Genomic DNA, 27,462 nt, shown 5'->3' on the forward strand with positions numbered 1-27,462 from the left:
ATCCATGTAGCATTGAAAATTGTCTGGAGGTTCTTCGTAGTTTGCCTGGTATGGTGATTGGCAGTGAGCAATTCTTCATAGTTACTAGAGTTTTGGGTAAAAAGCATAATAGTCAAACATTTATCGGATTGAAGGACTCGGAACTGCAGCTTGGTTGGGCAAAGACATTCACTAAAGATGATTTGAAGCGTTATTAACATGAGTTATGTTTTTAGGAAAAATACTTGAATAATGCACTTGTTTTTTCTTTTATTGATTGATGAGTCAACTTTACTAAGTAGTATGTTTAAATTTTTAATGCAATAATCTAAAACTTTCAATGTTTATTGTTTTTTTTATATATTTATCTTTATTCATATATTTTCACAGGATGTCTGCGAGTTCAGGCTCCACTATATCAGATAAATCTGATGCATCAAGTGATTCCGACATTTCCGTTGATTCTATTAGAAATACACATGTATCTAAGAAAAGAATGATTTTGTTATCCTTGTGTGGTGTTACGAATTATGTTTTGAAATATATTGTTAAAGAAAAATGTAGGACATCGTGGTTATCAGGGTCTCAATGGGTGGTAGAGATATTAAATGGTAATGAGACACGATGCTTTGAAATGTTTAGAATGAGGAAACATGTTTTTTATAAACTATGTGACGATCTACTCCAAAAATATAGCTTACAGCCAACAAAAGGAGTTGATATCTATGAAAAGGTGGGATTATTTTTGTACATGATGGGTCAACTTGCTTCAGTTAGAAATGTTCAAGAGCGTTTTCAACAATCGGGGGAAACTGTTTCAAGACAGTTTCACAGCGTTTTAGAGTCCATATGGAAGTTGTCGAGAGATATCATCAAACCTATCGATCTTAATTTTACAGATGTCCCTGAATATATTAAGAATGACAAAAGATATTGGCCTTATTTTAAAGATTGTATAGGGGCTATTGATGGCACACATATATGCATTCGTGTTCCGCCTAGCAAGCAAATAGATTTCATTGGAAGAAAAGGGTATACTTCAACAAATGTTATGGCTGTATGCGACTTCGACATGTGCTTTACTTTTGTATGGGCTGGTTGGGAAGGTTCTGCTCATGATTCTAAAATTTTTAAAGAGGCTATGCGCAGCGAGAGATTGCATTTTCCACTCCCACCTGAAAGTTTGATATTAATATATCTTATATGTTTTTTTAAATAATTGTTAGATAAATATTTACACTTTAACTCTTATTTTTTGCAGGTAAATATTATTTAGTTGATGCAGGTTATCCTACTTTCAAAGGCTTTATGGGACCGTATAAAGATACTAGATATCATTTACCTCAATTTCGATTGGCTCCAAAGTTCAGATAAAAAAATGAAGTATTTAATTATCATCATTCCAGTTTAAGGACGGTTATTGAAAGAACATTTGGAGTGTGCAAAGCACGATGGAAGGTATTACAAAATATGCCCACATTTTGTCTAGATACTCAATTTAAAATTATAGTGGCATGTTTTGCTTTACACAATTTCATAAGGCGATACGATGCGGCTGGAGATATTCTTGAACAACTCGAAAATATTGATGATTTACAAGAAATCGAGCAAGATGGTGAAAATGTTTATGTCCATGACAGAGGTACGAGATGGCAAGAGCCAACACAAGAAAATATTACAGAAATGAAAGAATTGAGAGATGACATAAAAAATTCACTGCCAATACAAGGTCGACATTGAACTATTAGTTTTTATTTAAATAAATTAAAGTAGAATGTAAACATTAACCATTGTTATTAACAATTGCTTTTATGGTTTTTAAGATTTCAATATTTTATTGTTTTGGTATGGATTTAATTATTTATATTTATACATCACACTTGTTTAGAAATCCGTTATAAAATATATATATAAATTAATGAGTTAAAAAAGCACTTTAATGATATATATCCAAACACATTTATTAATTTAAAAAGTGCTTTTTATCTATTCATCCAAACACAATACTAACACAACTTTTACTTAAAAAGGCACTTTTAAAAGCCAACTTAAAAAAGCACTTTTTTAATCAAAAAACTTTTGATACCAAACGGGCTTTTAATGACTCAGCATGCTTAACCCGTAAATATTAAGTTATACATAATAAAATTCATGCAATTTTAACATAGCTCGTACATAGCATAATTTAAACATAAATACATAACACGACTTTCCTGCATAAACATTTTCATAAAATCATATTTTCATAATTGTCATAGTAATCGTAATCGTAAATCATTTTTTTACAGCACTTGGACAGAACTTCGACTTGAAAAAAAATGCTTCAGAATCTTGATAGCACTAGGGAGCACACTCACGAATTTTGTGTGATATATTTTGGTGTAAAAATCGAGAATGAGGCTCCTCCTATTTAAAAGGTGGGGTGAAAATCTTACCATAATTCATTTGATATTATTTCCAAACATGTGAGATATTTTTTCCATAATGTCATTTATATTATTTTTTATTAGTTAAGGTGTCATCATGTAAAAAGTAAGGAATGATCATATTGCAAGGCCACTCTTGATTATATTTTTTTTTATTAGCTAATGTGTCATAACTTCTCAATTTTTTAATTAAAAAATAATGTTTTAAAATTATTTCCTAGGAATTAAATTAAATTTTTTACTTAGTTAAAAAAATTCATTTAAAAGAAATATATACCAAAATTGAATTTCATGCATTTATAATTCTTTTGAAAAAGATGCCAATAAATTTTAGAATTTTTTTGACTTTTTCATAATTAATGAAATTGAATTTTTTATTTTATAATTATTATTCCGTTTTTTTTAAAAAAAAATTACAAAAATATGGCGCACGAGATAATAAAAAATAAAGTAAGATTTTTAAAAAATTAGTATATGGATAACATTCCTTTATTTTAAAAAATATTTTACTGAAATAAATATTGAATATATTATAATTTAATAATTATACATATCATATGAACATAAAAAAACTAGCATGTTGTAGAATAAATTTTTTTTTGTAGAAAATATTTTTGGCTATAATAAATTGGGAAAAAAAAAAGGTAAATGGCGTAAATAAAAATCATGTTATGAAATTATATGAATATAAAATCATGTTATGCGATTAACAAAATTTGAGTAAAAATAACATCCTCTTTCTAACAACACATAAACTCATGCGAGACCGATTTAAAGTTCAATTTTGTGATATGGATATTCGATCTGACCCGACCTATAAAAAATATTACTTTTTATGCTAAAATTATTGTTTTAATTACAAATATGGATTGGATTGACTCGTATCACAGATATAAATAAGTGATACTATTTCACGGATTACATTGAGGACTCAAGGCCTAGCATTAATATTTTTATATGGACATATATTATATATTAGGTATAACGATTCAATATGTGAATTTGGAATATTAAAGTTTTATTATTATTGTATTAAAAATCATAATTTTTCCATTGTCAAAATAAATAAATTATTTTATGAATATATTTTTTGCTGAAAACATCAAGTTGTGGTAATTAACACAATTAAATTACACAACATCTCAGTCGTGACTAGTTATTAATTGATTTATAATTTACACAATTATTTGATAATAATTGTTATATTTATTTTTTAGCTAATAAAAAATATTTTTTGTAATAATTCATATCATGCGAGATTTATGAAAAAATTATAATCTATTGCTTTCGACGTATATTTTGTAAAATAGATATCAGATAGGATAAGTGAGCTGAAATAAATAGAGTTGTTTTTGAAATGTTCTCCATCGAACTGCTATAAACGAAATACGATAATATATTGGGATACCATTACATGCATATTATATTGCTTAAAAAGATCTGAAGAAACAATCCAGAAGTACGATTTAAACATATCCAAAATGTTATGTTTGCAATAATTAAAAAGAAAACAAAGACTTGTGTTCTTCCTGCAAAGCATTCTGTGACCATGATCTGTACGTACTGCACATAAAAAAAGAAAATTAATTAATTGGAGGATTAGAATTTCGTGTTTCTTCGGTGACATGAGCGTGGTGGTCCTAAAGTTTATGAAATTGATAGCAAATGCGGATAATACCCGATTTGGTGTCCTGAGTGGTCGAAAGTTAATTTTTCTGTTGATGCACGTTATTTCCATCGATCTTTCCAGCAAACTTGGGCCAATATTTCCCTTTGTCTTTTAACAAAACAATGTTGCATCCCTCAGTATCTAACTCTGATAGAAAAGGTAAGCTCATCGGAGCAACATCATTTAATTTGTCGCATTTGAACATTGTAAGCCGATGAAGAAGTGGGAAGTGTATCATGCTCTCCTCACTTCTAGCAGACCATTTCTCCAATTCTGACAATATGCTCAAATCTCAGAGTTTCGAGCCTTTGAAATGGGACATCGGTTTACCTCCCATAAAACTCGGTTCCAATGCATTTGATTCTTGGCATGCCTCCAATATGCAGGTGTTTGAGCTCTGGCAGCAATCCTAAAGGCGGTAAAGATGTGCACTCAGTACAGTTGCTAAGAGACAAACTTGACAATTTTGCATACAATGGATCCCCAACCCAATCCGGGAAGTTAACACCTTTGTACGACTCAATCTTGAGTTTTCTTAAATTATGATGAGGCTCTAGCTGGTCTATGACATCTTCGTGACTTATACCTTGGGAATTAACAGCGTCAGCACTTCCCCACGACAATTGCAAATCTTCAATTTCGCTCTTGTACCAAAGACCAGCCTCTGTTGCATCGTCAAGATTTGCAACTCAAAAATGGCAAAAGTACCTCTTAAATGCTTCAGCCACCTCAATTCCTTGAGTCCAAAATTACCAACTCCACCCAAAATGATTTTAGGCAATATCTGGAGACGCAACAGTCTACTGATTTCGACCGGCAAATCTTTCAGTCGATCAGTATTAGAGATATCAAGATGGCATAAGTTAGATAGATCCCCTAAGGTCAACGGAAGCTTGTGGATTAAACGACAATCACTTAGAGACAAAAATTCCAAAGACAATAGACCACTTACAGAAGGTGGCAACGTAACAATTAGTGTCCCGGATAGGTTAAGGTAGCGTAAAAGTATCAAGTTGCAAATGGAACTCGGCAGCTCAGTGATGGAATAGCCGCTTAACGATAAAGTTCTCAAGCTATGCAATCTTGGTATCATTTCGACTAAAATCCTATTAGATAAGTGGAAAGGAGGTGAAGAGAGCGAATTTTGTACTGGCATTGGCAAGAACGTTCTCAAACCTTTAATTTGTCGGAAGCCCTCAAATTCAAGTAAATGTTCACATTCATGACCAAGGAAAGAAGCATGCCGAATCTTCTTGGGTAATTGGTGATCCTGATCAGTGTCCAATTTATCATCCAAACAGTAGCACACTCCTCCCGAAACAAAATGAGCTAATTCACTTATAAGATCATGCATTACAAATTTTGAATCTCTGCCACTTTTTCTTTGGAAAAAGGATCTTGATAGCAGCTCGTTGAAGTACTTATGACCCAAGTCTTTCTTGCTTTTTCGTTCATTTGGAACATCAAGAAAACCTTCTCCCATCCACAAATGTACAAGCTCATTTTGATCAAATTCATAATCCTTTGGAAAAACCGAGCAATATGCAAACGGAAGCCTCAAAATGTGAAGGAAGATGGTGATAACTCAATCTTAAAATGGGAAGAATATTTTCTTTCGATAAACTCCATATCTTGCTACTTAGAACATCTTTCCATTCGTCTTTGCTATTCTTAGAGCGTAAAACTCCACCAACTACCTGTAAGAATGTAATGCCTTAGTTATATTGATTGTATTTTGAGTAGATATACAACGATACAAGAGATGATTGAGCACAAAACTACAAAGAATCATATAAAAATACTCCTAATTATCTGCTATGATTGACTGTATGTGATAACAAGGGATTTAAATTGCCTAACATAGTGCTAATAATTTAAAGTAGATGGATACAAGACCCATTGACTGACTACCAATATTTTGAAGATTATTGACAGCTGATTTGATGGAATTCATTCTACAATACCTTTGCCGCCAAAGGTAAGCCTTTACACATATTTGCTAATCCTCGAACAACTTCTTGTAAATGGGAATTCTCCTGGGATGATATCTGAGCATGTTGAGCCAGTATGGATTGACATTCTTCATCGGTTAATAATTTCATGTGGTAGGCAGATTGAGCAGAGGCTACCACTGATGCAACAACATGATTGCGAGTTGTAAATATGATTTTGCTTCCGGACAGCCCAAAACTCAAATGGCTGCATAGATCATGCCACTCCACATAGTTCTTGTTCCAAACATCATCGAAAACAATAAAAAACTTAATATTCACTATCTTCTCATGCAGATCTTCTTGAAGCATGGCTAAATCCATGTACCCAGTACCACTCATTTTAGTGACCGCTTGGTGAATTTTTTTGGTGATCTTCAACACATCAAATTTCTGGGAGACATGAACCCAAACCCTCACACCAAAGTTTCTCTTCACGTCTTCATCGTTATAAAGCAGTTGGGCAAGAGCCGTTTTCCCAATACCGCCCATTCCAACAATTGGAATGACACTGAAATTCTTAGTGCTCGACTCAACCCTGAGTAAAATTTCTTTTATAGCTTTCTTATCTTCATCTCTCCCATAAACATCATATTCCATTAACTGATAAGTGCTTTCCGACCTCATTACTCCTGATCGACTGGACAGCCCACCAAAGTTTCTCAAATTCCAATCACTCCATTTTTCAGAGATGTTATTCAGTTTTTTTCTGATGTCTTTTATTGTGGACACCAGCCTGCGATTCGATACCAGTGCCCTGGGCGTGAAATTGCTGCAGGTAAGAATCAGTTTCCGCACCATACTATTCTTAGTATGCTGGATCCCCTTCTTCACATCTTGAATCAAAGCTAGGGTGGTGAATTCATCCACTACATCCTCCAAGTCATAAGCCAAATCTCTTAGCTCCTCTAACCGTATGTTTACGGGTTTAGCATCCTCAAGCACGTGAGCAACAAGCAAAAGGGACATCCACATCTCCTTGAAATCGCAATCGACTCTCAGGCGGCGGGCTAAGTCCATCGCAGCACCATCGCTCAATTTCTGAAGCAGTACCTCAAGATGTGATCCAAGGAATAGCTTGTCCACAGCCATTTTCTTGATTGTTCCTGAGTCACAACGTGCGGAGATTCAAGAATCACGAAAATCAATCTGTTTTCTAAAAAAAAGTAACAAAAACAAAGTATCACGAATCGCCTCTTCTCACACAAAGATGGGATTTTTTTTAGTGGTAAAAACTTTGAACAAATATCTCAAATCAGGACTCGGATTAAAGCCCCCATTAGAATCTCGAGTCGAAGCAATTCAATCCTATACGGTTATATTATCCGCTGATCAATCATAAAACGTAATTATTGACAGAATAAATGAAATTTACAACATGTACTTGAATTACTACTACGAACATAAATTACTCACAAGTTTGTCGACAATATGCTGTCTTCCTTTCTTGGTCTTGTGTCTTCCGTAACTCGGTGAGGAGATGCAAATAAGGACACTTTATACGTACAAGTAAAAGATGCAGACTTGCTGTATTTGTCATTATTATTTTTAATTTAATCAATAATATTAAATAATTGATACGAAATTATTTTCAATTTAAAAAATAATTAGATTTAAAAGAGAAGTTTGTTTAAAATTTTTTCTACATAAAATATCGGGTGAATTGAGGAGATTTTTAGTAGAATAAAAAAGATAATTATGGAATTAAATATTTTGGTGTCCTCGAAGATAGGGATGGCAATGGGTAGGGTATGGGTCGGATTTCATACACCCATCTCCACACCCATTTATTAAATTCATCCTCATCCCCATCCCCATACCCATCGGGTATTGAATTTTATCCCCATCTCCATACCCATCGGATTATCGAATACTCATACCCTACCCAAATACCCAATTATCATATACAATTGAATTTTTTCAAATTTAAATTGTTTCAACGAAGTTATGAATATTTAAAAAATTATTTAAATGAACAATAAGAAAAATTATTAATGAACAAAATAAACTTTATAGAAAAAATAACGAAATATTAAAAATAGTTTATATTAGTTGAACAAAAGTACGCAATTCAACAAAAATATAGTAGAATTTACATCATATCCAAAAATTCATAATTCAATTGATTAATCATCTACGGGCTACCCCTAGTTTAATCATATGTAAGCATTATCAACCCAAAATCAAACTAAATCGGTTTATCTCCGAACTAATCGTACATGTCTTCATCACTTGACATTGTAGTGTCCTGCAAAATGATGAAGAACAACATAAATAATTGACCCAACAGTTTATTTTCAATGTCAAATTTAACAAAATTATATTGTATTAAAAACTTACAACATCAACATCAATAGTGTCCTCATCATATTCAACTGAAGAGTAATATGCTTCCGTTTCTTGTGAACTTGTAGCTACAAAATTCAAAGAAAAAAATCATTAGTGGATATTGTAAATTAATAATATTTTTGTTCAAAAACAATAAAAACTAAAAATACAATTTATATTACCTTGTTTCTCATTCAATAACCAACTTTGAGTGCACATCAACGCTTCTATGGTTTTTGGATGAAGCCTGCTTCTATGGGAACTCACCAATCTGCCACCAGTACTAAATGATGATTCTGAAGCCACCGTTGATATTGGAATGGCAAGCAGACCTCGTGCCATCCTCATCAAAGTGAGATATTTGATTCCATTAGTCTTCCACCACTCCAATATGTCAAAATCAACATTTCCGGCAACACTTTGTCTTCCAAATAATGATCTAGCTCAGTCTTCATATCAATGTAAACATCACACTCAAGTGCTACTTCTTTATCGAAACTATCCAAAAAATCATCAATACTTGTATTCAATCTAGTCTCCGTTGATCTTTGTTCAACACTGCCATAACCATTATTATTTGTATAATTGTCAAGCAAATCATAACACATCTTTTTAATCTTTCTAACAGGTTCTTTAAAACCAATCTCTCCATGTGTTCTTTTGAAACAATACTCAACCAACTTTGTCTTATATCTTGGATCTAAAATAGTAGCTATTCCCATCACCCCATGAATATCACACCAATACTTCTCATATTTGGAAAGCATCCTTTCAATCATGGAAGAAATTACCTTGTTAGGAGATGTGGTCCACTTGAGCAATGAAGCTTTAATTTCACAAACCTTAGGAAAAATGATATTAGTTATGGGATATTTTCTTCCAGAAAATACTTCAGTAACAGAATAAAACACTTGCAACATCTTAGAAACCTCTTCTGCTAACAACCACTCATCATCTGTTGGGAAACATTTATATGATGGATCACGAAATCTCAGACGAGCAAACACATCTTTAAAAGATATAGCAATCATGAGCATCACATATGTTGAGTTCCAACGAGTTTTACAATCCAACACCAATTTTTTAGCATTCATATTGCGTACTACAATCCGTGCCACATCATCAAACTTTTGCTCTCTTTTAGGAGATGCTCTCCAATATGTGACACTTTCACGAATTTTCTCAACACTAGGTGCAATGATATCCAAACCATCTTGGACAACTAAATTCAAAATATGAGCAGCACAACGCATATGAAGTAAAGACCCTTGCAGCATAAGTGTAGAACGATCAAGCTTATGCATCACATAGTTCATAAGAGAATCATTAGTGGAACAATTATCAACAGTAATGGTGGGTATTTTCCTATCAATATTCCAATCCATCATAGACTTAACTATCACATTAGCAAGGACTTCTGAGGTATGTGGAGAACGAACATAAGCAAACCTACATAATTCAATTAAAATAATGTATATATGTAAGTATCTATTTGACTGAAATCATAAAAAGTGTGAAAAATGTTACATATTTGAGTGAAAAATAGAATATATACCTCAAAATACGACCTTGCAAAGTCCAATTATCATCTATGAAATGGGCAGTCAAAGCCAAAAATCCTTTCCTCTGATTAGATGCAGTCCACATGTCGGTGGTTAAAGCAATTTTGCCTTTATTAGATTCCAATAAACTCAATACTTTTGTCTTTTCATAATCATACATTTTAGTATATCCTTCTTGATGGTATTGCGACTTTGAACCTTGAACAAAGGCTGAAGACTTGCTAAAAGTTTATGAAATCCATGATGCTCCACTATTGCCAATGGATACTCATGTAAAATTATCATTTCAGCAAGAATTGACCTTGATGTTTCTTGATCAAATTGAAAGCCTTTAATAGCAAATTCCCCCTTGTTTTGCTCTTTAATCAGCAATTTCTGCCTTATATCACTAACAGTTCTTCTTGGACAAATTTTTGAAATGTTCACGTAAATGTTCACGTAAATGTGTTGTCACTAACAGTCACCACAACGAAAGTGAAAGTGAGAGCCTTGGTAAATGTAATCAACAATCTACCTGTCAAATAGTATTGTTTTGTTATTTGATAAAAACATATCTCATGTTGGTCAATTCGATCAAATTGGAGAAATTGATCCAACTTCATAGTAACGACATCCACATTTTAGCCTCGCACAAACCCATTTCTCATTAATCTATTTACCCTCTAATTTGAGTACAGCATTGAGTTCTACTGAGTATAGGAATTTGAGTACAGCATTGATTATATTTTAAAAAAGAGTATCGGTATGGAGGATGAAGACAACACACCAAGCAAACCTGCACGATGGAGGATGAAGACAACACACCAAGCAAACCTTTTTGGGTGGACTTTCTCGGTGCAAGGGTCGGAGGCCGAAAACCAAGGCTCCAGAACGAAGGAAGACAAGGAAAACGAAGAGAAGAGTCGAAGAAGGAAGCCAGCCGTCACCGTAACCTTTAGCTGTGTGTTAAGGTGGAGAGAGGAGCCCAGCCCACGTAGTATTGTCCTCATATGTGCTGCGGTGGAAAGAGCAGGCCCATGACACCTGTTGGGACTTAACCTTCAACTGGGCCAAAACTGGCCAATTTAAATTTTTTCAGGCTTTCATATAAATATATATATATATATATATATATATATATATATATATATATTAATTTAAACGGGTATTCGGGTCGGGTGTGGGTCAGGATTATATCAAACCCGCCTCCATACCCGAACCCAAAAATCCCCATACCCGATTACACAATTATTTAATCGGGTCTAAAAATCCCTTCATACCCTCTTCTACTCGGGTCGGGTATCGGATCCTCCATCGGGTTCGGAGGAAATTGCCATCCCTACTCGAAGATAGTTATTTTAAAAGTTTCACATTTAATAATATAAAATAATAATATAGAAATATAGATAATCATGCCATAAATTAAAGACAATAATATGAATAAAGATCATGAGATAATTAATTATTTGAATTATTGTGGTAACATCCGAAACAATAGTAATAATATCTTTAATATATTGAGAATCTTATTATTTAATTAGATATTATTTGATACTAAAAGATATTAATACAATGAGATTTTAGAATACAAAATTTTAGAGATTTGATCTATCTAGAATTTGAAATTAAATAACATTTTTTACCAGAAAAATCATCGGCCATCTCTTTGAAATAGACTTGAAGATCGTTGTTTCATTTTTTAATAACATTAAAGTTTTTTTAAAATTAGAAAAATAAAAAAAATTTGACGGATAAAGATTGAGAATCTTTTCTCAACAAAAAAATGTGCATCTTTAATTTTATATATACACAAGTAAGTCATGCACCTAAAAATTCGCATGTTTAGATTTCTCACTTAATTAATTAATATTTTTATTTTTATTTTTACTTCATTAGTTATGATCTACAAATTATTTAATTATTTTTATGATTTACTAAATTAGATTCTTATAACATTTTTTATGGAAAAAAAGCAGGCATATTTTTGTCTGTCCATTAAAATGACAAAATTGATCACTATAAAAGGTTTTTGCACAGACATATATATCAGTACCATTTTGCATGTGTTGGGGGGTTGTGCAGTTGGAATAATTATTTAAACATGATAAATTTTTTTTTCAAATTAATAAATTTTAATAGTATTTTTTAAGAGTTATGTAGCCATCTAAAAATTTAGAAGTATAGATATAAATAAAAATACTTTTAATAATTTATAAGATTTTGAAAAATGGATAATGTTACACCACAAGTAGTTACTTTAAAGCCCTTATGATAATATAATATTAGTAGCTGAGACACACACGTAACATATGTAATATAATACACAAATATTATATATGACATGAACATAATAGTAATTTTTTTAAGTATTTTTATATATAAATGGGAATTAATCTTAAAAATTAAATATCCCAAAATATATATTTTTGTGACACCTCCGACTTGTTATCGATGCTTATTCAACAATTTAATGCAAAAAATGTGGAATACTCTTTTTTCTTGTAAAAACATTGTTGGGTTGAGAAACATAAGCAATCTTGATTTTGATGATGATAAATTTTTTTATTGTGTTTATAATATATTTATTTAAGTGTAAAGTTGATATCTCAAGTTGAAACCGTAACTCGAAATCAACCAAACTGAAAATCTGGCGAGCTTCAATGTTTAGATGATATCTCATAAGTCGATGATACAAAAGACAAGCCGCCAAAATGAAGGAATAAAAAAAACTCAATTTTACACAAGTCATATTTCACAACAGCTCAGTTGGTTCAAAAGTTATCTTGGCGAAATATTAGTCACAAGATTGAGCTGATGATAACGGAAACAACAATCAGTTTGAATGGAGCAGTTATGGTATTTTGGTCATATCTTTCAGCTCAGTTGTTCAAAATGAAACTATTCAATAAGTATTACAAAGCTAAGATAAGGATCTAAAAATCATATTCAAAAAGAAAATTCTGAATCGGAGCAGAAAAAGCTGATAATCCACGATAAATTTATTGGTTCTGCAAAGAATGAAGAACAAATTCCTGATTGTTAAGAGCCTAATCTTTATCATACGAACTTGGAATTAAGTTATTCCTAATTCCATTGAAAGCTAAGAGAAATGAGTACAATTTCCATGAAAATGGTAAGAAATGCGAATTTGATCATTACAATGTCAGAATCCATACACAACATTTCCAAACGGTCATATTCTCGTATCTAATGTATATATCACTATTGGAGACTATACATACAACATATTGAAGATTAAATACAATATTTGGAAGATGATTCAAAGTATAGGCCGTTTACATGAAGAAATTAGCTAAAATGATAGCAAATCCAAGTGTGAAGATACATTTGATATATACGTACACTGTAAAAATCCTCGCACACAATCACTCACACATATACATGAGAGTTAAGCTTCGAAGTTTATTTGTGTAAGTTTTCACACAAAAACATTAAAGACTGTGTTTGTATTATTGGCATAAGATACGTTAAACATTATGCGGGTTGTGAGGTTGCGTTTTACAATCGAGTGTGTTAGGAATTTCAATTAGACAATGGATAAGTCGTAAGTTGAATATTTATACGAGGAGTTGTATAAATCAAAGTCTTCTAGTGAGTCCTTCCTAGGTGGAAGAAGGGGTGACATAGGAGTTGTTAATCTCCGAACATTCATAAACAAATTCGTTTCTATTTATTTATTAAATTTCATTATTGCTACTTTTTTTAAGATACATTGTCGAAGTATTTTATATGTTCTTCAACCCAATATTGCATATCAAGTATTTGATAAAATACTTCAAACAAAAATATCTTTATACATTCAACTTACATATATTTTAAATACTTTTCAAAATGTTAAATCGATTTTTGTGATGAATTATTTTGAAATTCTTCCGCTTGTTTTGAAAATCAAAGTCGATTTAATTTTTGTTTGTACAATATTTCAAAAACCGAGTTATTGTAGTTCAATGATTATCTCCCAAACAATTCTATCAATTTGTATCAGAGATAGCTGTTCTTGAAAGAACTATTTTAAAATTATTTTGAAATTCGAAATTCGAAATTTCATATTTTTCTAACATATATGTCAAGTTGAATTTTCGAGCAGCTTGCAACAATCGTGGGAAAAATGGAATAAATTTTTGAAAGAAAAACTGCTTTTGCATTGCAAACTATAATTGTAGAGGATTACAGTGGTGTAAAATTTATAGCATGGTCATGCTCGAGGAAAAGAAGTTTATTCATTTAAGTCAAATCATGTGTGTTATCACATAAAATAGACTATGGAGAAATTTGGTTAGTCGTCCCTCTAATTTTATCATTTCTGATTTTTTAGAAATATAAGGGGAACTAATTATAATTTTAAGGGGGGATATAAAGCTTGTGCTTGAATTGTTTTGAAAATATGATTTTTTTATTCACATAAAAAGGATGAGAAATATGTTAGATGAAATCATTGCTTGTGATCATCAAAAATGGGATATTGTTGAGTAGAAAACACGGTCAATCTTGATTTTGATGATGACAAACTTTTTATTGTGTTTCTAATATATTTTACTCAAGTGTAAAGCTGCTATATCAAGTTGGAAACTGAAATTCGAAATCAATCAAACTGAAATCTGGTGAGCTGCAATGTTTCGATGATATCCCACAACTCAGTGATATAAATTAAAAGCTGCAAAAAAAAAAAAACACTAAATATAAAACACAATTCATATTTCACAACAGCTTCGTTGTTTCGAATATAGGCGAAATATTAATAGCAAGATTGAGAGGAGGATGAGAGGTACTGGTGGCTGAAGATATGCTCCACAAATGTGGTACCGGTTCTTTATCCACCATCTGTGGAGAACCTTCAGGGACAATAACGACCATATTTTCCTTCAGAATCTTTATTGGACCATCAATGATGGCATACCATATTTCATCATCCCGAGCGGCTAAGTATGCCTGCATACAAATTTTTCAATTATCATCTTGAGCGGCTAAGTGTGTTTGCATACAAATTTTCTAGTAACCATAATTTTCCTTTGAGAACATTGGAATCTTGTAATAGATGACAATTGATTGTGTGTGTGTGTGTAGTAGAGAAAAGAAAACCTCTCTGATCTCACTTGTTAAGATAGAGTTAGAGTTTAAAGGGAGGTGGTGAATAAACTCTTTTAAAATTTTCTCTAAATCACTGAATTTAATATGACCGGTCTTGATAGTGTTTGCTATAAAAACCTATTTTTCTCAACTCTAAGGTAACAGTCGGATCACATATAGTGTAGAAAACAGTCAGATCGTTCCTATTATTTTTATATACTCAAATATATAAGTAAATGCGATAGATTAAATGACACATAATATATGGAAGTTCGAAGGCGAAAATCCTTCTATGTCTCATCTTGTTTCACTTATGAATGAATTCGCTAGAAGCGGGGGCGTAGCCAAGATTTTAAAATAGGGTGGGCTGGACATTGAAAATGTAAATATTATTTAATATATTTTTAAATTTTTTTTGTTGTATTTTGTATAATATGAACTAGATAAATTTTAAAAATCATCTTAAGATTTTAATATATCAAGATACATGATAAATATCATTTATAATAATGAATCCATGGTAAAGTAAGTAAAAAAATTGAATGTACATATGACATTATTCATTCAAATAATTTAGTTATACAATTATATACTCTAATTAATAATTATCACTTAATTTTATTATTATTTAGTATTTATATTTTTTTAGTTTATTCAATATATTTATGTAAATATATATATAATGTAAAATTAGAATGAGTAAATATATAAATTAAGATAACTACATAGATATCGAATAAGCTCAAATGCTAGATTATTTAAAACTCATATAAATCCATGTATAAAAATTTTGCTCAGTGACTAAAATTCCTAAAATACATAACTATATATACATATTAATCCCGAGACTAGGCTGGGCTAAAGCCCACCCTAGCCCCTAGTGAAGCTATGCCCCTGGCTAGAAGACTTTGGTTTTACAGGTACCTTTATAACAAACCATTTCAACCTCAAGTCTTATCAACGGCCTAAATTGAAACTCCTAGTATTTCTTACAATGGTTGAGATCCTCAGTAAAACAACCAAAAAAACCACAAAGGTAACAAAAGAATGAATCCTAATATTCAAAGTATTTGCAACTTCTCAAGCTGTCTCTAGTAGAAAACGACGGTCGAGTATTTGTCTTAAACTCTGAATGATCCTTGTAGATCTAATAATATCTTGAAGAGAGAGCTGTTGAGCATTGTAGGATATATATGAGAAGTGTGCTCAGAAGTCTTTGAGTATGCAAGATATTTGAATTTTTGCTTCAAGTGTGTTTCTTCTTTTTCTTGTATCTTTTGAATCTTGGCTTGCATTCTCTATGTTTAGTACTGGAATCTTTGTTTTCGTCCAACGACTCTTTGTACTATAGACAGACAATATGGACACATCATTGTCATGTGTTGGAGCTTTCATTAAGTTCTCTTTGATGTCTTTCCTACTTTTGCGCCTTTAAAGTCAACTTTATACAAAAATTTTCAGATTGCAGACAGATAGAATAATTGTTAGATGAGAGTTTATATGATCTATACGATATTTTTATTTTAAGCTATCGACTGATTTGTTGACTTGCACAAATATTATGAACTCTGTCCAACTACGAATTACTTTAATATTTATGTGAGTGGTCCGTTCGAGTGACAAGTTTATCTCGTAGTAGTGTGAATAATCAATGGAGCGGTTGAGTAGCTTTACCGGTAGGACAGGCTAAGTATCCTGCAACCATTTACCTAACTCTTGAATCCGATAGCATGTTGCTCGAGTATCTGCGAATACACGAAACATTGTAGCTTATTCTAATACAATGAATTATTGTTTGTTATCAGCAAAATCAAGGGATCTAACAAAGAAAATAATTTTTAATATGTCATTTATAATTTTCATTTCACGGCAAAGAATTAAAAATAAAAAAAATTATAGATAATGTTTAGAAAATATAATTCGAGTATATGAAAAATAAAAAAAAATCTTTTTTTAAATTTTACATTCTGTATATTATAGATAATTATTATCTGTATGATAATATTCAAAATCAATTTATTAATAAATGAAATTTCATATTAAACACCATTCAATAATAATTAAAACTTTGAATTATAATTATTGAAAACTATGAAATAAAAAATTAACAGGTAGAAAAACTATCGGTCTCTCTATCCAAAATTCATAATGGTGAAGGCATGTAGATGGACTATTTTATGGTAACAATTGCAACTTCTCATAAATTTCTCATTTGTCACGTAATACTAAGCGATAAAAATTTGCTTATTTCTTCTCTTAAGAATAAACTAAACTGCTAAAATAAATTATTTGGACTTAAGCTCTGGTGACAACAAAGTTCATATGGTCCATACAACTTATCAGAATAAAGTTCCTCAAATCAAACCCTATGCATATTCATTATGTATTTTAGTTTTAAATATAAAATCATTTATGTTCATTTTTTTATTAGCTAATGTGTCCTAATGTTTCAAGAATTTCTTCTTGTTTTTCAAGGATTTCCTTAATTTTATGTAGTACATAGTATAATTGATTGTTATAGTTCGGTACCTTCTTTTGGATCCCTCTAAAATCTCGGCATAATTTAGAGGAATCTGAGACTATTTATAAGAATCTATTACTTAGAATCGTAAGTTTACTTTAGGACTCTGATATGTTCCTCTGGACTTTTGTATATTTTTCAAAGTATTGGAATAAGTCCTGTAAATATTTAATCTTGAACATATGTTCGGATCTATAAATTTTTGAAGAAATCTTCTCCTCAAACATTTAATTATACAGTAATAATAACATTGTATGTTTAAAATAATTTTACATCGACTCTGATATCATTTCTAGCTCAATTATAAAATAAAAATATTTTTGATATCTTTGTCAAAATTAGATGGTTCAAACTAAAATTTTATTCTATAAAGAGTAAATCACAAATTGAAACATGAACCGAGGATTTTCATGTAATTTAATATATAATTATTTAGTAGTTGTCGAATTCAGCTGAAGCCCAAATCCGAACACTTCCTAAAAGCCATGATTTATGTAGGCGGGGTTCCATATGCTCCTGACTCTCAGGTATTCTTTGACATTTCAATCTTCAGATATTGAGTAATGGTCAAGCTACGAAATTGTTGATGGGTTCTTGAATATAAACGTGTTTACTTAATTGAGAACTCAAATGTTAGTGCTTGGGTTCGTTTTCTTTTGTTTTTTTGGGTGGGGATTGTTTATTTTATAATTTTTGAGAGATACCTAGCAAAATTACCCTAGTCAAACTTTTTGATGGGCATGATTAACAAAAAATGAGGCAAGATGTGGTGTGTGCTTGATCAAGGGATGGGAGTGATTTTTCTGTTCTCCTAGAATCCATTGTCAGTTCATAGTACAAGGTGAGACAAGAAGTGTAGATGAAATTAACTACTAAAAGCTGGCTCAGATCGTCACTAAATAGTGTAACCAAGATATGAGCTGGTTTGTTCCTTCTGGATTTAATTTCAACGCTTGACAGGGTATGGATGATTTGATTGCTTTGATGAAGCATCCAGCTTTGGTGTCTGCCTCAAAAAGCTTTAAATCTATGCCTGAGAGGAAGATCTCAGTTGATGAAAATCGTAGTTCCGAAGTTTCAAGAAATTGTAAATGGGTCTACCTTTTCCAAAGGGAATTTGCAACTGTTGACCCTGCGCTGGTGGATGTATGTTTTTATCTCTCTACTTGGCTTCTCAAATATGTTTTCCTTTAAGATTTGACATATAATGTTGAAATATCTGGCAGTGCACAATCAGTCCAAAATTATCTTTTATCTTTATGCAGGACATTTTTTAGATACTAAATAATCTCAAACGAATAAAAAAAACAGGGATTAACAAAATTAAGATGAAAGAAGCATTGATTCAATTAGAAAGCTAATATGAGAGAGATTCTCAGCCAAGGATTGATTCCTTTTGCAAGAAGAAAGACACTCCTTCCTACACTAGCTCAAGCTAGTAAACTGACTGAACAACGTGAATTTGTGCCCTCTTACCAACTCTCCGCCCTCTTTCTTTTTCCTCCTCCATCCCTATTTCTAGTGTATTCGGCATTTTCTAAGCCCAATGTATTTTCTACCCAATATATCTAATCCCGTAATAATGTACTTTACCAGCCAAATGTCAGGCAGATATGTGTCTTGCAGATTGAAATCCGAATGTATCACATCTTTGTGGTGGCAGTGTGATGCTCAAATTTTCCAAGATTTTTCGAACTTCATGATGTTGTGGTTATAAACCATTATTTAGGAGGTTTAACTTTTGCCACCTTCCACTACCTAAAACCCTGTGGCTCAATCCCCTAAAATTGAATTCTATTAATAGTACTTTTTTTTTGGTGAAAGTTTATCTGTTCAGTGTTTCCAAAGAAATTGGACAATTCATATTCCCTTCACCTGTCCATTTTGATTTATCAGGTGATCAATAGCTAGTATCAGCATCCATATGTCCTGTCTGACTTATTCCTTTTCCTGGAGTGGCAGTGGATTGTTTAAAAAAATGAATTTGATTAATTACTATGCTCAATCTCCTTCGTATCTTTTCTTCTGCACTTTGTGAATTCCATTGTGCTGAGAATAGTAAGTAGTGAACAAAAAATTGGTTCTATATCAGTTACAATTTTGTATTCACAGCATAAATGTTTTGTTATTATATAGATTAATAAATCTGTTTAAGAGCATTTGCCAATAATTTCAATTCCCATCTTTTAGCACCGCTCAATATTTCACATGCCTCTAATGTTTGAGTTTTTCTTTAAAATGCTCGTCATATTACAGTTTTCACCATAATTTGTTTTAGTACAATTTTCTCACTTTGATAAATCTAAAATGTGCTTGCAATATTTCTTTATCCCAAGCTAATAGGTACTGATGGGGCCACAACTTGTGTAGGGGTCGTAATACGGAATCGAGAAAAAGGAATGTAAGTTCAATATGCTGTATACTTGAAACTTTTGAGCTCCAGTGGCATGGTTTCATATATCTTATGACTTTATTGCAGGATATCTGTTGCTCATATGGATTTTCCCGATGTTGTTGATATTGGCCTCTGTCAGATGTTATCTTTACTTTCTGATCGTGATTCTGATTCTCTCCTGGATGTATGAAATTTAGCTTTGCTTATAATTGTTGTTATAACTCATTTGAAATCTAGGTCCTTCCCTAGGTTTAACTTATGCATCATCACGTTCCGTGCAGGTGCATCTTGTTGGTGGCTTTGATGATATCTCGTCTCAAGTATGGAGCATCCCCAGTATTAATTTGCTTATTGCTTCTCAGAGAAGGATTTTTAGTTTATTTTTTTCAACTTTTGTGCAGTATTCTGATCATTCTACAAAAAGTCGCACCAAGTTGGAAGGATATTCCTATCCTTTATGTACCAAGATAATTGAAAGCTTGAGCAATAGGAATGAGAAGTTTGATATTCGAACCCTCCATGTTCTTGATCATAATACGAGATGGGATTCTGAAGGAATTGCATACCCCATTTTCCAAGGATTTGTGGTATCTTCAGCTTTTAAAAATCTTTCCCCGCATTAAAAGTTGGTCTAAGGTTCAATGGAGTGCAAATGTGTTGTACCAAGTAAACACCTCTCATATTTTGATACGTGAGGTCAAATTTGCATTTTCGTGAGTAGATCAAAGCTCTAAAATGTTATGTCTCGGACTCGACTTCCGAATTAGTTATAGTTTGATCGTGATGTTCGAGCTTCATTTCAATTTAAATATAGCAGAAGCGCCTCGTTGGGAGATCAATTAATATTTTTTACATATTTAATACATCGATAAATAAATATAATTAAGCTTTTGAGCATCATGTGAGCAACTGAACAAATTAATATTTGCTTGAATTCAGTTATACAAAATTTCAAAGCAGATTTTCCCTAAAAAATTTTGAATGCAGATCAAATATCATTGAAGCTAACACAAAAGGATCTCAAGCCTACAAGGTTCATTGGAACTCCCATCTGTATGCTCGTTGTGGCACAAAGGATCATCTATTTTCATAGCCATGGATAATATGTTGTCCTTGGAGTTCCGTAAAATAGTTTTGCAGTTACAGCTTATTTCATTCATTCTTCTTGCTGCAGGTGGAAACCAACTCGGGAAAAATAGTCCCTGCCAGCTTTGATAGAACATCGAGATGCCCTGATGAAATTATTCGTAGTATACGAGTGACTGCCTGGTTTGAGGATCCTAATTGGACAGGCAGATTATTGGAGACTTACGACACTGAAACCGATTGTTTCGTCATCGCTCCATGTGCTTGGTAAAGACTTTGATCTCGGACTGTTTTATTTCTATTGGATGAAAACTATATCAAATCAATTTGGTTGTAAAAAGCAGGAAAAGGTTGGCCTCTCTATTGTACTGACACTTGTAAACCGGATGCTGGACAAGATTAATATTTTATTAGGATTAGATTTTATCAGTATTCTACTTAGATGAGAACTCTTAGTATTTTAATTACATTATGATATTTTAGTGGCATTGCATTGGCATTAGCATTAGTATTTCAGTTATAATAGGATTCTTAGTTTTAATAGGACTCTTGGTATCCTTCTTGGTTTAGGACTAGAATTGATAGTCTATTTAAGCATCATATGTGTATCCAAAACTTACATTCAGCATTATAATATTTTCAGTTTCATATTATTTTCTGTCAATTAAGTTGAGTTTTATCGTTCCGTTTGAAACACCCCTTCCGCTGCACCACTTACCTAGCCTCAACTTCTATTGAAGATTAATTTTTAAGGTTGTATTTCTTTTTTTGAAGGACAATTTGGCAAACACGGGCTGCATTAACAAGGCAATATCTTTCAGATACAGAAATACTACTTACATGTTCATCTTCACCTTCGGCTGAGGGTCCTGATTTTGTGGATGATATTAAAAGGTAACCACTGATTTACACATATTTATGCATCCATATATGTTGATTTGTGTGCACACTAACTCCGCCGGTAGTGTTATCTATAGTATATAGTGTGGTGACACTGTTACAAGTATGTGATCCTAAAATTGGTATAAGCGTTAAGATGTCGGATTTGATCCACAGTTGGAATAATCATAGGTGATTGTTATATCTGTGTTGCAACCTGTTTGTGACAAAACCAACCATCGACACGTGACACCTTGCATCATCATTACCGGTTATAGCCTTTAATGTCACGACAATGCACTCAAATGCTAGCTCAGTATAATCTTGTGTACCTTCATGTCAATGAAAACACACTTCCCTAGACAGGTTCTTTTCGCAGCAAAAGACCTGGATAGTGCAAAGTCATCAAAAGTAACATGGGACACCATCCTAGCCAACTCGGCGTAAATAGAATAGTACCTGCCCCATGATAAAAAATTTGTTCCTGTCAATATCTATGCTTATGATGTATGGTATGTTAATGCTACACTCCTTCTTTTTCTCCAGAAAGTGGGACTACTTGATCCGACACCCAGATTGGAGAGAAGCTTTTCCTTCAAAGCAGGCTCGAGTTTTTCAGAGGAATGCAGATGGTAGCTGGGTAAAAGTTAAAACTGTGAAGAAATCATAGGAAGTCGCTTAACAGTATGGAACATACATCTATTCCAACTCTGTTGAAGCATGAAATTTTGTGGCGTTTGATGCATAGTTCAAATATATATGGCTCGTTGTCCGCATCCTATATGTTACTTTCGTTGTGATTATGAACTCGCTATATATTCGGAAGTTCCAAATGAATCAAGATTAAAAAAAGAAAAAAGAAGAAGAAAAAGAAAAAAAAGCCCCAGTCTTCGTGATTTCTTGGCTCTCTATTTCCTAATTTTATTGTAGAATTACAATTGATATAAAATGGGTAATTATTGGGGTTGAGATTCGAAATTTTCATAGTTTTTTTTCCCTTTCCTTCGGTCTGGTTGTTTGCATAACTACGTTCTCACTCGTTTCGTCTGTTTTGCATTTTTCAAAATTGTAGAAAATCTCTCATTCGGTGGGATGATAAACGTAGTGAACATTGTTGGTGGGACTAATCCATAATAACTTAATCAGTTGTAATAATTCATCCTCTAACTTCTCTTCATATCGCCAGTCACCTCTCTTTATTATAATTAAAGTTGTGTTTAGATTAATAGATTTGATTTGGATGACAGGATTTGACACTCGTCTTAGGTGGTAGTGGGTCTCATGTGAGACCGTCTCACGGATTTTAATATGTGAGACGGGTCAATCCTACCGATATTCACAGTAAAAAGTAATAATTTTAGCATTAAAAATAATAATTTTTCATGGATGACCCAAATAAGAGATCTGTCTCACAAATACGATCCGTGATACCGTCTCACACAAGTTTTTACTTAAATATATTACTGTTACGTTTAACAAAGTCGATAAAATGTGGATTTGAAATTTAACTAAGATAAATTCATCTGAACAATATTCATACGCATTTGAGATCATGAATTTTCAGGTTCTATTTGGACAAATAAAATGTTTTTATTAAATTTTTTTTACAAAAGTTTTATAAAATTGTTTAAAGAATAAATATGTGTTTTTATAAATATTTTATAAAAAAAATTTACAGAAAAAGTTTATCATTATATTCATTCCTAAAAACATAAAAAAATCTTTCAGGTCTCTAAAAAGAATAACATTTTTAATAAAAAAAACGTTTTACAAAATTTTATTCAGATACGTATTTTAAATTTTTTTCTCTTATAAAAACATTTTAAAATTAGTCTAAAAATTAAGCCTAAATAATTAATATCAAATATCTCAATCTAAATACATCCCAAGGTAATTGAGATAAGCGTATTATAGTTGTGCTATATGATTCTACGAACTATAATATTTTTTGGGGGCACCAAAATAACCAAACGAAATCTTTTGCAACGTAATGTTTCAAGTCTTATACACTACACGTGTTAAAATTAATAATTGATAAAAAAAATAGAAATGCAGGAATTCAAGATAGTTAATTTGAGAGAAAATATTAAATAAACATGCACTTGCCCAGAATCATTGATGGTAATAGAATAATCTATGGTCTATCCGCAAATTAGCTGCTTTTTTTTTTTATCTCTCTCTCTCTCTCTGTGCACACACATTAGAACCCAGGCAAGAGTTGAAAACTAAAAACAGGCAGTCGCGTAAAACTTAGTAAACTACTCAAATCATTGCCTCCTCACATGGTTGATTCATTAGCTATTATGAGAATCAATCGCAGGTAGTGTAAACTAGACTTTCAACATAAACTACTTTAATAAACAGCAATTTCACTAAGAAGGACAGAGTATATGGCAAGGAAAAAAGTTTGAGAGAGAAATTAGGAGCTTCTAAGTCTGAGATTCTACACTAAAAACTCATCCTGGGTTCAGCATGTCACGAGCCAGTTTGTCCCATTTTTTGGGTGTGGCTGCTAGCATCGAGAGGATCAATCTCCTGCATTTGTTCCACAAGTATGACTGCTATAAACATTGGCAATGCTCAAGTCACAAGGCTGCTCAATCCGACAACCGCAATTCACTTGCAGAATGGGCGAAATGACACTTTTCTCCGTAAGTGCACAATCCTTTAGGAAAATTTTCACACATCTTTTTCTTATAATGATTCTGTGGGACACCTCGACCAAATGAACTCGCTGGCTTTTCTGGGCGGCTAGTTGAAGCACCAATACTCCTGATAAGCTGTTGTACCATAGCACTAGCTTCTTTGATCTGATCAAATGTACCTTCAAGCTCGATGTTTCTTTGATTCGGATCAGTCTCGTGGTCCCTTATAGAAAGCTTAACCCCAGTTTGTCGACATATCTGCTTTGAGTTTGCACCATTCTTACCAATAATAGGTCCAGCAAAAGAAGAATCTATGCTAATCTTTGCTGTTGCTGATGCACCAAAGCTTCCCACGGATATGCCATGTGGCAACGATTCACGCCATCGGGATGACCCACCCATTGGTCCCAAACTGCGTGGATCTTCATAACCTGGAGTATTAGACTTTCCGAGCTCCATCTCGCTGTGCGCAAAGTGGCATTTGTCACCAAACCTGCATCCTTCGGGAGTGTTAATCCTGTTGCACATCTTTGTTTTCATGGTTGGAGCAGGACCATCAGGGAATTCTACATTTCTAGCAGGAACAGCATTACGGCCACTCATGTTTGCTAGCTGGGTATGTGCATTATAACCTGGAATATAATGCATGAAGTGGCAAGAATCGCCAAAAGCACACCCTGACGTGCTGCATCATGAGAAATAAAGCCACACAATTACAAACAAGATACAGAAAATTTGGCATCACAGCAGCAATCTAAGCTTTATATTGTTCCACAAACAGTGTGGCAAAATTATTGCATTAACTTTTCTGAATCATATGCTTACTGAAGGCATGGCATCGTTGATCAACAAGAACAATAAGAAATTTAGTGTTCAGAAGCTTATAAAATTGGCAGATACAAATAGAAGGAAGGGTTCGATTGGTGTAATTTTCTTTTGTTTTTTGTATGTCAGTGCAAGATGTAATTATTGACAGTTAATGCAATAAGTTTAGGTTCTTCAAGAAAACCATTTTTTAAAATGGCAGCAACTCAAGAAATTCAAAGCCAACTAATTTAATAAAACTGCGAGAGAGAAGGATGACAAGAGCATGGTATAAACCACTGAGCACAATAAAAATACTCGTAAATCGACATCAAAGATGTGTAAACTCAGGTTAATGAAAGCACAGAATAACCGTTTACAGGAACCGTAATAAAATAGCTAAGATAAATGTGAAACAATGATTATCTTTTCCATTCATATTTGAGACATGGAACTCCTGAAAAATAGATTAAAAAGCATTTAAAATTCCTCCCCAGGGAAAAAAGAAACAAAAACCTCAATTTTATTAATTGGTTGGAAAGAAGATGGGATTTTCATTATATATATATCACAACATAAAAAACATATTTGACCGCATAAAAGTTCTTCCATTAACAATCTAGGAGGTATAAATAAAACAACAACTCTGAGGGCCTTATTTTTTTAATGGATTTAGATTAGAACCTGAAAAACTTCGTGCATGGCTTTGATTTGCTTCCTACACCAGTAAAGGAGTCCATTTCTGTACGAGAAAATTAATTTACTTAACTCAGTTCAATATTTCAATGACTATCACATTCCATAACCTATAAAATATCCAGATCCAGTTACCCCAAAATAAATATCGTAAATTTAAATATCCAGTATGAGCTAATAAAGAAGAGAAACTTCTGGATTTTAGCATGTACTGCAATCTCGAAGCTAAAAATAAGCTCAAAGGTCATCAAAAACATCATTTTCACAAACACCCATTTCGACACTCCACGTTAAATCATCAATCCCAGCAGTCCAGCACTAGTCGTACACCAAATTCGAAAATTCTAAATCGATAGAAACATAAAGAAGCGAATATTTGGTAAAAAAGAGACGGAAACGAAGATCAAACTCTAACCTTCCTTGGGCCGCTTGAAACCACCATTCCCGGAAAAAGCAGCGTCTTGTCTTCCTCTTTTCCGTCCAGAATCCATAACCACTGCAAGCTCTTCTACACTACAACTGACACCTGAGAAAACCAAACTTTCTGATTATACAAAATCCTATTTGCTGCAAAGCTTCAGCCAAATGTATCGAAAGGAAAACCGTTTCAGAGCAGAGAAAAATTTGAGAATCAAAACCCTAGCTAGCCCGAGGGTTTTTGGGGCGAGGATAAAACAGTGGCGGTCTCATTCCACTCCGCTGAAACTTTATTAATTTTGCAGTTCAGATATGTTGCAGAATTGGGCCGTTACCCTTTTGGGCCCAATTAATCGGGCTCGGCCTGATTGTAAAAGTTATACATTGATTTCACATAGTAAAACTCTAATGGTGTGTTTGGTTTGGGTGATAAGGTGGTTTTATTTTTTTTAACCCACCTTATCTCTTGTTTGGTACGCGTGATTATTTAATCAATTCAATACCTCCTATGAATGATTAGGTTATATTAGGTGGGTTAAAATAATACCTCATCACCCCCTAGGATTATTTATCCAACTCTTAATCCTTCCTATTTTTTCAATTTTACCCTTCTCCTATATCCAAACTCACCACCACTTCCCGCCACGACCGCCGCCACCGCCCACCGACCGCCGCCACCTCCGCCGCCGGCTGACCGTCGCCTCCGGTCGACAACCGCCGCCGAATGCTGACCGTCGCCGCCGACCGACGGCTGCCGGCCGCACCGACGTTGCCGGACCGCCGCCGCTGGACCGCCGCCGTCTCCGTCGGATTGGAAGAAGAAAAAAAAAGAAGAAAGAGCAATTTTGTCCTTTCATCAAAAAATTCAAAATTATCATACACTTAAAAATCATACCAAACATAACACTATATATTACATTCCTACAACAATCATTTTCTTTATCATTTACTTACTAATCATTAGTTTATTTTATCCTCCAAACCAAACGCAACCTAA

General features: G+C 32.9%; 2 protein-coding genes, 1 long non-coding RNA gene and 1 pseudogene across 6 annotated transcripts in view; 2 read left to right on the forward strand and 2 right to left on the reverse strand.

The window, feature by feature from the left end:
- LOC142517863 (uncharacterized) overlaps positions 1–27,462 on the forward strand; it is a 43,754-nt gene that overhangs the window by 10,015 nt on the left and 6,277 nt on the right. The window lies entirely within an intron of this gene.
- LOC142518649 (putative disease resistance RPP13-like protein 1) lies at positions 3,963–7,381 on the reverse strand (annotated as a pseudogene).
- On the forward strand, positions 17,983–22,679 carry LOC142517862 (protein N-terminal asparagine amidohydrolase). Of its 3 annotated transcripts, none has more exons than XM_075620351.1 (9): positions 17,983–18,070; positions 18,504–18,689; positions 19,880–19,944; positions 20,023–20,122; positions 20,220–20,258; positions 20,340–20,525; positions 21,113–21,291; positions 21,799–21,918; positions 22,450–22,679. In XM_075620351.1, exons 1-9 carry the CDS (start codon positions 18,029–18,031, stop codon positions 22,571–22,573), a joined length of 1,041 nt encoding a protein of 346 aa, XP_075476466.1. In that variant the 5' UTR covers positions 17,983–18,028; the 3' UTR covers positions 22,574–22,679. The 3 variants fall into 3 exon arrangements, with proteins under 3 accessions (XP_075476466.1, XP_075476467.1, XP_075476468.1); XM_075620352.1 differs by having other exon boundaries at positions 17,983–18,069; positions 18,499–18,689; XM_075620353.1 differs by lacking the exon at positions 17,983–18,070 and adding an exon at positions 18,098–18,384.
- Positions 24,175–26,742, reverse strand: LOC142519135 (zinc finger CCCH domain-containing protein 14-like). Of its 2 annotated transcripts, XM_075622069.1 has the most exons (3): positions 26,464–26,742; positions 26,037–26,094; positions 24,175–25,233 (listed from the first exon to the last, which is right to left on the reverse strand). In XM_075622069.1, exons 1-3 carry the CDS (start codon positions 26,537–26,539, stop codon positions 24,501–24,503), a joined length of 867 nt encoding a protein of 288 aa, XP_075478184.1. In that variant the 5' UTR covers positions 26,540–26,742; the 3' UTR covers positions 24,175–24,500. The 2 variants fall into 2 exon arrangements, with proteins under 2 accessions (XP_075478184.1, XP_075478185.1); XM_075622070.1 differs by lacking the exon at positions 26,037–26,094.

Source organism: Primulina tabacum, chromosome 11 (assembly GCF_025594145.1).
Source record: "Primulina tabacum isolate GXHZ01 chromosome 11, ASM2559414v2, whole genome shotgun sequence".
NCBI classification, from domain to species: domain Eukaryota; kingdom Viridiplantae; phylum Streptophyta; class Magnoliopsida; order Lamiales; family Gesneriaceae; genus Primulina; species Primulina tabacum.